The 14,122-nt window shown below is 39.6% G+C and overlaps 1 protein-coding gene across 3 annotated transcripts in view; it reads right to left on the bottom strand.

Moving 5' to 3' along the window:
• The window catches only part of FLT4 (fms related receptor tyrosine kinase 4), a 147,290-nt gene that overhangs the window by 66,055 nt on the left and 67,113 nt on the right, over positions 1-14,122 (bottom strand). For all 3 annotated transcript variants that reach the window (XM_089528826.1, XM_089528837.1, XM_089528846.1), the window contains exons 4-8: positions 10,731-10,843; positions 8,539-8,701; positions 5,624-5,763; positions 2,682-2,853; positions 428-545 (exon numbers count right to left, since the gene is read on the bottom strand). In XM_089528826.1, coding sequence (XP_089384952.1) covers positions 428-545; positions 2,682-2,853; positions 5,624-5,763; positions 8,539-8,701; positions 10,731-10,843 — 706 coding nt within the window. The remainder of the gene's footprint in view (positions 1-427; positions 546-2,681; positions 2,854-5,623; positions 5,764-8,538; positions 8,702-10,730; positions 10,844-14,122) is intronic.

Genomic DNA, 14,122 nt, shown 5'->3' with positions numbered 1-14,122 from the left:
TGTGTGTTTGGCTATGGAACTAATGATGAGAAAGATCCTCCCACCACCACATCCAATGTCTGCCAAGAATCTGGACAGTGGGGGAAAATATGTATGTCTCTGGGGAAAACAGTAGCTTGTATCTCCACATCACAAGATGTAGGGTAATGAGACAAACGCAAGTACAGTCAAGTACAGTCACACCCACACACACACTTCACAGGATTTTAAACAATTCCCCCTGAAAGCCATCTTTTAATATCACAAGAAAGTGGTGTCTTTCGTCTCAAAACAAGATTTCCTTCTTGTGGTATTTCTGCTTTCCTATTCCCCCTTTCCCCAAAGCCTATCCCGAGACTATAGCTTATCTCCTCTTTTATATCTTGAAGAGATTGGTTGTTTTTACATTGGTTTTCCCCCCTATTCTGTGCTAAGAGGAATGTATTACCACTGGAACTCTGGCTGAGGGTAGGCAACCACTTTCACTGGAAGTTTCACGATTTCATCTCCTGCTGTTGCTTCTATTACTGGTCCCTTCCTCCACTCAACGTTGATGAAGGGCTTCTCTGTAAAACCAGCCAGATAAGAGAGTTGAAATGAGGGAAATGCAGAACGAAATATATTAAAAGAAGTTACAGCAGAGGTATCATTAATCCATACATAGAGGAGAAGTATGCATCTGACAGAAAATAGATAATATGCATACACAGAGCACCTCTGAGAACAGTCTGTGATGGTCATAACAATTCACACTTCTTACACACTGCCCATGCCAATTTACCTTATCCTGTCAATCATTGAATGGAGATTTTAATTAGACACTTATTACTTCCTTTGACATATATTCTCAGTTCAAGCAAAAGTTTGTTTTGTATGAATGACTATTGTTGTTGTTATCCACCCTCAAGTCGATCTCGACCCATGACAATTCTGTAGATGAGACATCTCCGAGACTCTCTATGCTCCACCACTCTTCTCAGATCCTGCAAATTCATACCCATGATCTCCCTAATAGAGTCCATCAATCCAGCATGTGGCCTTCCTTTCTTTCTGCTTCCCTCCCACCTTTCCTAGCATTACTGTTTTTTTTCCAGTGAGTTGTGCTTCCTCATGATGTGGCCAAAGTATGACAACCTCAGTCTAGTCATCTCGGCTTCCAGAGAGTGACTGTGATTTATAATATAGAGCTCTTGGAAAATGACACATGCATAAGGAGGGCAAATGAATTGTTTCACAGCTATTTATCTGTTGCAGCTTGATCTTCCCTACATGAATCTGCCTGATGTGTAAGCTCCTCAGGGTGGGTCTTTTCAGTGGTTGCTTCCAAAATGTGAAATTTAGCCCCACAGGAGGTTAGACACTTTTCTCTCCTTCTGTTTACAGGCAAAGGCCTTTTCATTTAAAAAGACCTTTCACTATTAACTGGTTGTCACAGAAGGGTCGTTTAAATGGTTTGAGTAAGCTGTACTTTTAATTTTCACAGTTATGTTCTAAATGCCTCTAACTTTTTAAATGGAATTAGTTTATTTAATTGCCCTTTAAACTTTTTATTATAATTATTCTTTTAAAACTCTACTTTCTTTTAGTTTATGTCATGAACTGCCTTTTGTCCTCTGCTGGGAGAAATAATAATGATAATAATAATAATAATAATAATAATTATTATTATTTATGTTTCCCTGCCACTCACGGTGGATCGAAGCGGGGTTACAGACTAATAACAGCACACAGTGCTTACATAAAAAATTCAATTAAAAGCAGCTAAAAACAATAAAACATCAGACAATAGCATCAACAAGCAAGACAGGGATCATACACAGACGGGGGCATATCATTCATATCATATCAGGGGGGTATTCATATCAGGTGGGGTATGCTCGGCTAAAAAGCTTGGTTTTAACCGCTTTTCTAAATGTCTCTAGTGAGGTCGCCGAGCGGATCTCCTCAGGGAGACTGTTCCAGAGTTTTGGAGCCGTTGTTGAAAATGATCTTTGTGAAGTAGCAACATACTTAGAGATTGCTATCTCCAATAGGTTCTTACCCGATGTTCTGAGAGTGTGGGGCGGATTATATAGGGAGATGCGGTCCCATAAGTAACTCGGACCCAAGCCATGTAGGTCTTTATAGGTAATAACCAACACCTTGTACTGTGCCCGGAAGCAAATAGGGAGCCAGTGAAGATCTTTTAAGATAGGTGTAATATGGTCGAACCTTGATGAACCGGTGACCAATCTGGCTGCCATATTTTGCACTAACTGAAGCTTCTGAGCTTGGTACAAGGGTAGCCCCATGTAAAGCGCATTACAGAAATCTAGACGAGAGGTTACCAGAGTGTGTACCACCATTTCAAGGTCCCTCTGGGTAGCAGTTGGGATATAAATGAAATAAACCAATAAATACCACCATTCATTTTCACACACCTTTGCATTTGACTCTTGATCTTGTATGCCAAGCTCCTAGACAGCATGGTGTGTCACATAATAAGAAAAACACAATAATGATGTATTGATATGGCAGGTGACAAAGGACAGAGGCGTAATCTCCATGCAATATTATCTGCTGCCTCCTTTGTCTGGTGTTTCTTTCATGAACCAAGAAAGAATCTTGCATAGAAGAAATCTTTCATGAAACAGGAAAGAAAAAGCTGAAAAAAGAAGTACCCCCCTCACAAGTTTTTCTGAGTGTGAATTAACGGTTTTTACCATGTACGATGACATCTATGCTCTCCTCCAAATCCTGCTCCCCATTGCTAGCCTTGCACATATATTTTCCCAGGTCTTGTAGGCTCATATTTTGGATAATCAAGATGCTGGAGAGTTCTGTATGCGTCTGCTGGGAGCGCCTCTCAGGCAGTTCAATGACTTCCCGGTTCATCTGTCAGAAGAATAGGACAGAAGAAAACAAATAACCTAATAATATATTATAGCATATTAGGATATTATAGTATGATACTATATCAGTTCAATTTTAAACTGGCAACTGTAGGCCACCCCTTAGGAGTGGTCTGCACAGCCTCTCAAACTGTATTTCTAAATGCTCAGTTGATGTTTTCAGTTACTGCAATGCTAAGAACTTGGGCATTGATGGTAAATTTCACCTGAGAGACAAAACTGTTGCTTGGGGGATAATGAAGCAAGATTTTGGCTACTTTTTTCTTACATGGCTGTGTGTAGACTGAGAGGTACCTGAGAATGAAGCCTGCTTCATATCCCTTCATAAATTGCACAGTAGCAGGTCTCCCAGAGCCAGCATAGTGTGGTGGTTTGAGCATTGGACTACAGCCCCTATGGCCAGGATTCAAATCCCCACTCAGTCACGGAAACCTATTGAGTGACCAGGGCAAGTCACATTCTCTCAGCCTCAGAGGAAGGCAATGGCAATCTCCCTCTGAACAAATCTTGTGAAGAAAACTGTGATAAGTTTATCTTAGAGTGGTCAAAAGGTGGAAATAACTTGAAGGCACACAACAACAACAACAACAACAACAACAGGTCTCCTAGTGAAATCAGTGGAAGTAAACTAATGTCCAATTTTGGAATACCCAGAAAACCATTGGAGCTTGGCCTGTGTAACATAGGTTGCTTTTGCAACTGTGTGTTTAAGAGTCATCATCATAATTTAAAAATTGCTTTATTTGTTCACCATAGAAGGCTTTTAGGAATAATTAGAAAATAATGTAATTCAACTCAACTAAATATCAAGTACTTTTCATTCTAAACAATACTTCACCTCCAGGGCATTTGTGTGTTGATGACTGTTTCAACAAATCCAAATTAATCTTTGATTAAACACTGAATGAGGGCTAGATTATTATTTCCCAATGAATACGTGTCTTTGGAATATGTCCCTCTAGGCTACTTTTCCATTGCTGTCCATAACATTGTTTAAATAAATTTAACATTGAGATAAGTGATAAAGCTTCTATAATATATCTTTCTGTCTTGTTTCAATATGGTTTTCTGTTGTGCTTTAAAACAACATGTGTGTTTGAGTGTCTATACATAGTCCAGATAGATGCATTTAACTGTGCTAGTAATTTTGGCTCCCTCATTACACAAAGTCTCATTTAATATTTTGAGGCTTGGGAAATAAATATTCCTCATTCCCACTGCCACTCCAAAACTGTAGCCAAATACAATTGGAATAAGGAGAAAATAATGTTTCCATGTCTTTTGTTGGCTTATCTTTGTGTCCTAAGAATATTAATGTACAGTTGGCCCTCAGTATCTGAGTACTTGCCACCTGTGGATCCAACCATGTGTGTGCAGCCAAGCCACCATTAAGTTCCATTGTCCCCAATGGCAGCATGACTGCATGTACACACTACCATTGGGGTCAATGTGGGCTTGAGCATCCGTGGAGTTTGGTATCTGCAGTGGCGGGGGCGGGTCCAGGATGGATCCTCCATGGATATCGAGGGCATACTGTATGTTAATGGTAGCTTGCCTCTGTCTAGCAAAGCTGCAAACCAGCCCAAGACACTACATTGCAAATGGGACTCCCCATCATTTTAAGTCATGATGTGTTATAAATATAGCCAGTCATAAAATCTGAGTCAGAAGATTCCACACTTCTCTCTGGCAGTCAAAACAAAATGATGATTAAATAGCAATTTGTTGTTCCTTGATACTTCCCAAGATCAGTTATCTCACTTTACCTAAATGGTAAGGCTGCTCCTGCTAAGCTACCACTTCAAAGTCTTTTTCCAAAGATGGATAAAGTGTTTCAAGGAGTAGAACTGTCCTGCTTAGTAAGGTTAAAGAGAAATTCTTGGACAAATTGATTTTTTTCATAGGGGGATTTAGAATTCTTTGCCAGAGACTCTGGTGCCTAAAATCCCCAAGATTCCACAAGTTTCAGCCATGGCAGTTGAAGCGGAATCATAGTGCTAAAATTGTGTACTGTGGAAGAGACCTTAAAGTAAGATCCCAGTCTGTATCAAATAACAATATAGTGATAGAAATTCCAACATTTCTAAATAAATCTTTCTGTGATGCTCCAACATAGCTCTCTATTGGGATTTAAAACAACACATGTTGTTTTGTTTTACATGCTCCAGGCAGATGTATTTAACTGTGCATACAATTATTTTGCCCATACAAACCATTACCATTAACCATTAATTATCCTTTTGGCTGTAAGATGAGATCTCATACCATTATGATCAAATATGTTCAGAACTGGAAGAAATTAGCATGTGCTAGGGAGGGCATGGTTTTCATTTTCTCTGTGCTCTGGGGAATAAATTAAGCGGAAGAAGAAAGTTATAGGTAATATGGCAGGGAGTTGCATGCATGAATCTGGGGCTTCTTCCTCTGCTCCATTGAACAGCAATAAATTTTAAAAAGCAGTCTGTAGAACCTCTCTGAACCTCAACACCCTAATGGCACCAGATCCTCTCTGATCTTGGAAACTAAGCAGGATCAGCCCTGGTTAGCACTTGGATGGGGGACCACCAAGAAATACCAGGTGCTGTAGGCTATATTTCAGAGGAAGGAACTGGCAGAACTACCTCTGAGTATTCCTTGCCTAAGAAAACCCTATGAAATCTATGGGGTTGCTATAAGGCAACAGGTACACACACTCTCTCTCCCTCTCTCTCCCCACAGGAGCTAGATGTGAACAAAAGCAGTGCAATTCAAACCTGTTTTGCAGGGTAATTCCACTGGAAATCCACTCCTGAATTAAATTCAGCCCATACTGTGCAGTTGAGAACTAGTTTTTCTCCCACTAGTAGCTCCATGGCCTTTCTTGGGAACAACTGAATGTCATAAAGTTCATTTCCTAGAGAAAAATAAATAAACAACTACTTAAAGCAAAACAAATCCAGCACATGAAACTTTTGTTTCAATTGTGAAAAACTGTTTAAAACTGTCCTGAAAAGACCACTTTCCGATTGTTGTGTGTTGTCATACCATTGTATGGCATGGATGGATGCTTCTTGAATGGATGGTCCTTGGACACTGGGAATGTATTTCCTACTCCAATACCCTAAACTTTCTATAGCAGTGAGGAGCCCTCCAGATATTTTTTATTTGCTCAGTCATCACAATATACCACATCATTAGATATGATGGCTAGGGCTGCTGATAACTACAGTTTAAGCAGCATCTGGAGGGTTATGCATTTCTCCCTCTCACTTACACAACACACTGGGCCATTAGCAGATAGCGGGCATACTCTTATGCCAGAGAGGATTTTGAACAAGGATATGCCTGGTAAGATGCAATTCAGGAACAATTAAGATTGCTGGCATTCTCACATGGATAAATGAAGTGAGAATATTTATTTTCTCATTTCACTTATGTTGTGATTTCATTTCAGTTTATCTTAATTGACTGTGAGATTGTTTTTGTTGGGACCAGCAACTTAGTCCAGAAATTCCACACACATAACATTTGGATTTTTAATATTTAAAATGCAGCATTTGTGCAATTGCACAAAAGCTTCCTTTGGGAAGGGACAGTAAGTTCCATAGGAAAAGCCTATACTTGGATGTGTGGAAGGTATAGGTGAAGGGGAGCTTGAAAAACATGGCCTTGCTGAAGGCAGTCAAAAGGAAGCTTTGTTTTCTCACATGTGGCTTTCAAACAGGGTTACGTCAATGAGGAGTTGCAGCAGCTCCTCAGATAGATGCAAACTGGCAATTTATTTTGGTGATATCTGTAGTCCAGGTTCCACCTCCTTGGCACAGCTGGAGAAATTTAAAGGGACAGTCCCTTGTTCCTGGAGGCTTGTGCCAGGAACTGTACATTCTTTCACCACTCATTCCTGTCTAAGTGCATATGCCAAGTGGAGATGAGATAGACTGAGCAGGGATTAGTGACCTGTTTTGGAGGGCTCAGTTTTAAGAGAGGGGATTTTCAGTAATTTTCTAAGTCAGTGATTCCCAAACTAGGTGGTACTATCCCCTGGAGGTGCTTTAGGACCATGGTGGCGATGAGGGTTGCATGAAACATCTCTTTTCAGGGTCTCTTAAAACCACTGCTCAGTGGGGCAATGTCTCCTGCTCTTCACCTATCAGCACAAGCCCTTAATTGCGCCTTTCACTAGGGGCAGTAATGGCCAGGAAACTCTCACAAAGCTTAGGCACAGAGCATCATTTCTGTGGCTCAGAGTGGCACTATCTTGGGACACTTAGGCCCTGTGCAGACCAGCCTTAAAGGCTGGCTTGGGGGTGCAGTCGGCGCATGGCATCACGACGCCCCTCTGGCACTTCATCCACATGACACAGCACTGAAGGAGCTTTTTGCAGCTGTTTTTTGTGCCCTGCAAAGACCAGATCGAGGCCGTGGAGTGCGGTCCCAATCTGGCTGTAAAAGGGGTGGCTGTCTACATAGCCCCAGAGTGACTACAGCAAGGTAGCACATACTAAATGCTGTGGGATCAGGGAAAAACAGTAGCAAAAAGGAGCTTTCAAAGTTGGGACCCTGCTTCAGCTTTGTGAGGTTGCTGGTACTTAGCAATAGCAATGGCAAGTACACTTGGCTGGTAGGCTGGAGTTGCACTGCTGTGCCTGCTTTCTTTTATCAGAAAGGCTGAGAGAAGAGGCAGCAGAAAAATAATGTTTGAGTATGGGGTAAAACAGTTGAAGCTGTGTGGGGAAGGCATTCTCTGGAGAAGGAGGGAAAGGAGTATTCAGGGCTGAATTTTGAAAAGAGTCCTTTGCCTTGAAGCAGCTCCTTCAACCATGTTGAAGCAAGACAGAAAGATATATTATAGAAGCTTTATCCTGTAGTTAAAATCTCTCCCTTTCCTTACCCAAGCCAGTATCCAGTCCACATCATGTGGTCTCTGTAAACCCCCTACATATACAGTGGCTGCACCCCTCCTCATCCCAACAAAGAAGGATTGAACAGGACTTCTCACCAGGGAGAAGTTTCTCCCTTTGCACCTGGTCATCTTGGGAGCAGCAGCCAAGAAGCTTTTTGCTCATGCCAGTCTTTTGGTCACTGTTCAGAGAGTTGCTCAGTTGCTACTGCCAAGGTGACCAGGTTCAAAGGGAGCACCAATTGAGATTGGTTGTTTTGAATTTGCAGTAGAACAACAGACCTAATATTAAGAAATAGGGATTGAGTGTGCTAGGGTTATTACTCAAGAAGAAAGGGAATGGTGTCCAAAAAAGTTTGGGGATCACTGGTCTAAGTGGCATTCTAGTCTGTGCTTGGTGGCTCCATTATCTTCTTCCTCTTCAGAATTCATGTCTAGGACACTACTTCAAGGCCATCAATTGGCCAAGATAGAGGAACCTCTAGCTTTCAGGCCCAAAATAGACCGCAGATTAGAATTTGACATGAGGAAAGTAAACTGGAAGTTCTTCCTCTCCCCCTTGGAAAAAGTAACCTGTATTAAGTTTCATGTGGAAATGCTCTTTTGTTTCTGATGTGACAGGAAAGGTGAAGGAGAAGCATTTGTAATTTAAAATAAGATTTTTTGACAAAGTATTTTTATGCACACATAACAAATACTTTACAGACATTTTAAGCATCCTGTATGAATATGTGATTGTTATACTGCATTATCACTTTAAGAGATGTAATTTCAAAATGAACAACTCACCTGCAATATGGACAAGGAAGAAACTGGATCTGAACAGCTTCTTATCAATGAGAGTTTCACACTGAACAAACAAGGAGTCCTTGATCAGAATGGTAGGAACTAACATTCCCTTTTTGTTGTCCCAGACAATGCTCTTCCCATCTGGGTAGATGACAGAGGTTGTCTAGAAATGGAAACATTTTTGAAAGCTTTATTTTACAAAGAGAAATGCACAAAGGTATCACTACTTTTGCATCCTTTTGTTTCCTTCATGTAACCAATTCCAGTGTTTCAAATATCTGCTGAAAAATGAAACATATAAGGAATACCTTACATGAATACTATGCTACCAAAGGTGACTTTCTTTTTTTCTTTGTTTGCAGCCATTTCCAGACAATTACACAATTACACTCAATACTTCTGAATAATAGTTTTTTCATGTGTATTTTACATTAGGAGGAACAAGAAAGGCAGGAGAGAGGACAGATGGCATCAGAGATTTAGCTATTGGTGGAGAAGAATAAGAGCACTGCACCCCTGATATCTAATATTTCACTTGCTTGAATGCTAAGATCTTCAGTGAAAGACTTTCTCTTATTCTTTCACTATCACAAGCTTGCTTGGTGAGGAATGGGAGAGACCCTTCTTGGTGGATTTCCAGAGTATCTGGCACTCCCTCCCACAGGAGACTAATCTGGCCCCCTTCCCACTTTCCTTTTGCCAGTTGGCAAAGACATATTTATTTAAGTAAGCTTTTATTGGTTAAATAAGGAAGGTTTCATTTAGATGTATGCTTTATCTTTTTTAATCTTTTATATTATTTTGAAGTGATGTTATAGTGTTTTAATACGGGGAATTTCAATTGCTTTTAAAACTTTATTGTAAACATTTTTAATTTGTTGTCTCTTGATTTTGCCCTGGTCCCACCCTGAGAGAAAGGCAGCATATAAATGAAGTAAGTAAACAAACAAACAAACAAACAAACATTGCAGTAACTTAAAACTTCAGTTGAGCATGTAGAAAGACAGTTTAGCATCCAAAGAAAAATGGCAGCCAAAAGTACCAAATTAACACAAACACAGCAAATCTAAGAGTTCACAATTTTCAGTGTCTCACTCAGTTCTTGTTTAGGGGACCAATGCCCACATTTAGACCCCCTGTAACTACACCCTCATTGGACATAGTTCAATGGTCTGCCCAGGCAAGATATACAAATTCCATGAGACCATGGCAAGAAGGAAGCATGGGCTAATATCTCGGGGAATTTTTGTGGCTACATTTTGATATTTTTCTCAAACATAAAGGATGTAAACATGGGTTAGTCTTCCAAGGTTAATATTTGCCTTCCCATTTTATGGGAAGACACAGCAGCATACTGGTCTTTTCCATACTTTACAGAAGTAACTTCTGTAGTTTTCAGAGTAAAAAAAAAACTCATTAAGAAACATATGAGAGAGTGACTGCTTCACACAACATTTAGGTGTAAAATCTAAATACACTTTTGTGACAAAGATAGGATTGCCTCAAGATTTGAAATGTCTCTCACACCCTGCAGAAAAGGAGTGCAGCTTCCAAAAATGCCATGCCATGCTATGCTACTTAGGTTGTGGTCTGTGCATCTGAGGGCCTTTTCACACTACACAGAGATTTTCATATTATACTAGATTTCACTTTAACTGCCATGGCAACATCCTATGGAATCCTGGGATGTGCAGTTTTGGGAAGGGCCTTTAGAATTCTTTGCCAGAGGATTCCTCTGGTTCCCCTGACCAAATTACAAAACCCATCATTCCATAGGATGCAGCCATGATAGCTGAAATGGAATCATTTTGAGGGCCCTGAAGGATTTGAGAATACTGACTATGCATGAAGTATTTTCTTCACTTCACTGGAATTTCCATCCTTCTCCAACACCTTTGTATAACAGGAGTGTATACTTCTGCAGAAAGCTCATTAAAATTATGCAGAATAACCCACAGGGAATGTGAAGACAGTAGTGCAAGAGAACAGAGACCAAAACGAAGCAGGGGAAGAGGCTGTAGATAGTACTGGAAAACATCACTAAAGATTTGCAAGGATAATCGCTTTAGCAGGTACCCGTTTGCTGTTAGTTCCCACTCCCAATTCCTCCATGTTTTTTTTCTGTTCCTTTTCAAGCTGGAAAAACTGAAACAAGGCAGAGGTCTGAGCCATTCCACGGGGATGTTTCTTACCAAAAGCAAAGTGATGTTCAGGTCTGGAATAGATACCAGGCATGGAACATAGATAATCTCCTTTTTGTAGATAAGAAGAGTCTCTGGCTTATTGATAAATGGCTGTTCAAAATCTGGAAAGGATAAAAATGGAGCAAAAAAAAAAAAAGATGACAAAACAGCAGCAGAATTAGGTATTATTATTATTATTATTATTATTATTATTATTATTTCTAAAAAGGCTAAAATCTATGTGAAATGATACTGAACTTGACACATATATACATGTAAGGAAAAGATGGGAAACAAATAGACAAATTTATAGTACAATCCTGTATAAGACAACTCAAAAGTAAATACAACTCAATGAGAATTATTTCCAGGTAAGTGGCTACATAGCATTACAGCCAGAATTACTTTTTGGGCTCCCATTTCTAGCCTATTCCTCTTGCATTTTGCAGCCACTCAGAAAGCAAAGAAAAGCAAATCTTTATCCAGACACACAGTGGGGATCTTTAAGAAACTACCTGTGTTTAAACTAACTCAGGCAGCAGAATTTTATATACCCATAATCTTGCCCCCTTTAGGTCAAAACAAAATATTTAGTACATTTTGGTTGTATGCTTAATTCTAACTTTTATTCTAGTTCATTTTAGCATTGTTTCTAATTCAGCTCAAATAAACAGTAAATATGTTACAATCAGAGGTTACAAGTAATTAATTATAAATAGAGTAGTTAACTGCAGTGAGTTATCATTTGATAATGAAAGTTTAACAAAGTAACATCTCAAATGCAATGCAACAAGTGGGAACAATGTTATTTGATTGGTGTATTGAATAACAATCCTGAAACATTTTCTAGTTACTTTTAAAAGTTACCCCCTTTGTAGAGATATTTTGAGATAATTTTAAAAAGTTTTATGCCTTTCTATTATCAAACTCAGGATATTTTTTTTCTTAAAAACAAATAAATAATAGGTAATGAAGGGTCAACAAAGAATGCAATGTGTAATGCAGCAAATAACTTTTTAAAATATTGTAATAAGATTAATGAATTACTTCTTAAATACATTAACAAACAAAGGGAACAAATCATCTTTAAATGTCTATTTCTTAACTTAATGTGCACCACAATGTCATACCCACCAACCATTCCAAGCAGGACAATGTCATAGCCTCCAACCATTCCAGTCAACACAGTTCTTAATAATTTCATCATCCCACTTTTCCAGCTGCTTTTAAAATGTCCCAGTTTGCATTTCCTCCTCCTATTTCCCCCTTTTGTCTCCAGCTTACTCCAGTTGCTGCAAACTGATTTCAAAGTGTACAAGTTGTTTGCACTCATTTAACTTAGGGAAAGAAGACATGAATGGGTGGAATCTTGCCCTTCCCTGTATGATCAAGCAAATTGCTCCCAAAGGACTGAAAAAGAGCAAACATGATCCCTTTCTTCAAAAATGCCCCCCATAATAAATAAATAAATAAATAAATAAATAAATAAATAAACAAACAAACTAACTCCAGGGAGCTACAGACCCTCAGCCTGACCTCAAAACCCAGAAAAATATTAGAATGGATTATAAAGCAGTCTGGTTGTAAGTATCTGAATGAAAATGTGGTGATAAGTAGAAGTCAGTATGGGTATGTCAAGAACAAATAAGTGATTGTTTAAAACAGGGTCACAAGTTTAATAGATGGCGGGAATGCTGTAGATCTCATTTATTTGGATTTCAGCAAAGCTTTTGATAAAATCCCCCATGATATTTTGACTAGCAACTGATTAATAGATGGAATAGGTGGAAACACTGGTAGATGGATCCACAGTTGGTTGGAAAACCCTCTTCAAAGAGGCTGGAGTTGAGTGCTGCAGGGTTTTGTCTTGGGGGTCATAATTCTTCTGCATTTTTATTGGTGACTTAGATGATGGGGCAAAGGGACTCCTTATCAAGTTTGTGGATGAACAAAGCTGGGAGGAATAGCTAGCACATTGGAAGACAGGAACAGCATGCAAAAGGACCTTGATAAACTAGAAAATTGGGCTGAAACTAATAGAAAGAAATAAACACAGACAAATGCAAAATTCTACATTTAGGTCACAAAAACCAAATGAACGGGTATAGGATGAGGGGGGAGCATTTGGCTTGGCAGTAATACATTTGACAAGGACCTTGGGATTATTCTTGATCATAATCCCAGTCTGAGAAAGAGAAGACTGAGGAGTGATGTGATTGCACTTATTAAATATCTAAAGGGTTGTTGCAGAGAAGAGAGTGCAAGTTTGTCCTCTGCTGCCCAAGAGGGTACTACCAGGCCTAATAGTTTTAAGTTACAGAGACGATGGTGTGCAAGCCCACAGAGAGGGCTTTGCACGCCTCCTGTGATACGCGTGCCACAGGTTCACCACCACTGGCCTATGGGGCCCCTTTCCACTCGATGGTTGTATGATGCCTATATGCTGCAGCCTCTCTTAGCTTGTGTATTCTTCTTCATTAATAACTTTTGCCATCTGGACCACACTCTGCTGTTTCTTGGCCACACATGTTCTGGTTTTCATCTATGAAATGTTGGAGGGTATGTAGTGTTGTTGGCGGGCACAGAATAGGTTTATACCACCTTGAGTTCCTTGGAGGAAAGACAGAAAGCAAATGTGATAAACAAGAGCCCCAATCTGGACAGTGTTGCTCATTTCTTTAACATATTACATTATGCTTTATTTCTGTTTGTACAGGATCATAACTAAGCAAATTTAGATCCTAAACTGTGGAGTAATGACATGATTTGGGAAATTAGCCAGCCAGCTAGCTTGCCTGCTTTTCCTTTATGCTTTGTCAATCCATTCCTTCAGCAATCCACCTTAGATTGTTTCTGATTATCAACTTTCTGGCTTTCAAGAGCAAATACATTTTCCAGCAGCATTCATCATATCTTACCACACTTTCCTCCTTCAGCATATTTAGAATTAATAGCTAATCTAGCAGTACAGAATTTTAGAACTTGGAAAAAGTAAGAAAATGTGACATGATCTTGTAATGGCAGAACTTTAGATTCTTGTTTTTAAATGGGTGTGTTGGCTCATACAATTCTCACAGATAAGGCTGATCTGTGAAAGGGATGGGCAAAGTATGGCCTTCCTGACACTGGATTTAAACTTCCACCATCCTTCACCGTTGCTTTTGCAGGCTAGGAGTTGTACAGTCCAAAAAGATCCATAGAACTACTGGGGGCTACACAAATGGAGAATTCTGATTCAGAAGGCAGGAACAGAACTAATGGATGGAAGTTGGAGGCAAACAAATCTCAGCTAAATTTTGGAATAAATTTCCTAGCAACAGCACCTCAGGAGGTAATGGGCTCTTCTTCACTGGATATATCTTCGCAGGGGCTGGAGAGCCATCTGTCACAAGTGCTTAGCA

The sequence above is a fragment of the Sceloporus occidentalis genome, unplaced genomic scaffold, assembly GCF_023333645.1.
Source record: "Sceloporus occidentalis isolate IW3139 unplaced genomic scaffold, rSceOcc1.0.p SCAF_1, whole genome shotgun sequence".
Lineage (NCBI taxonomy): Eukaryota > Metazoa > Chordata > Lepidosauria > Squamata > Phrynosomatidae > Sceloporus > Sceloporus occidentalis.
This window is presented reverse-complemented; position numbering and strand designations above follow the sequence as displayed.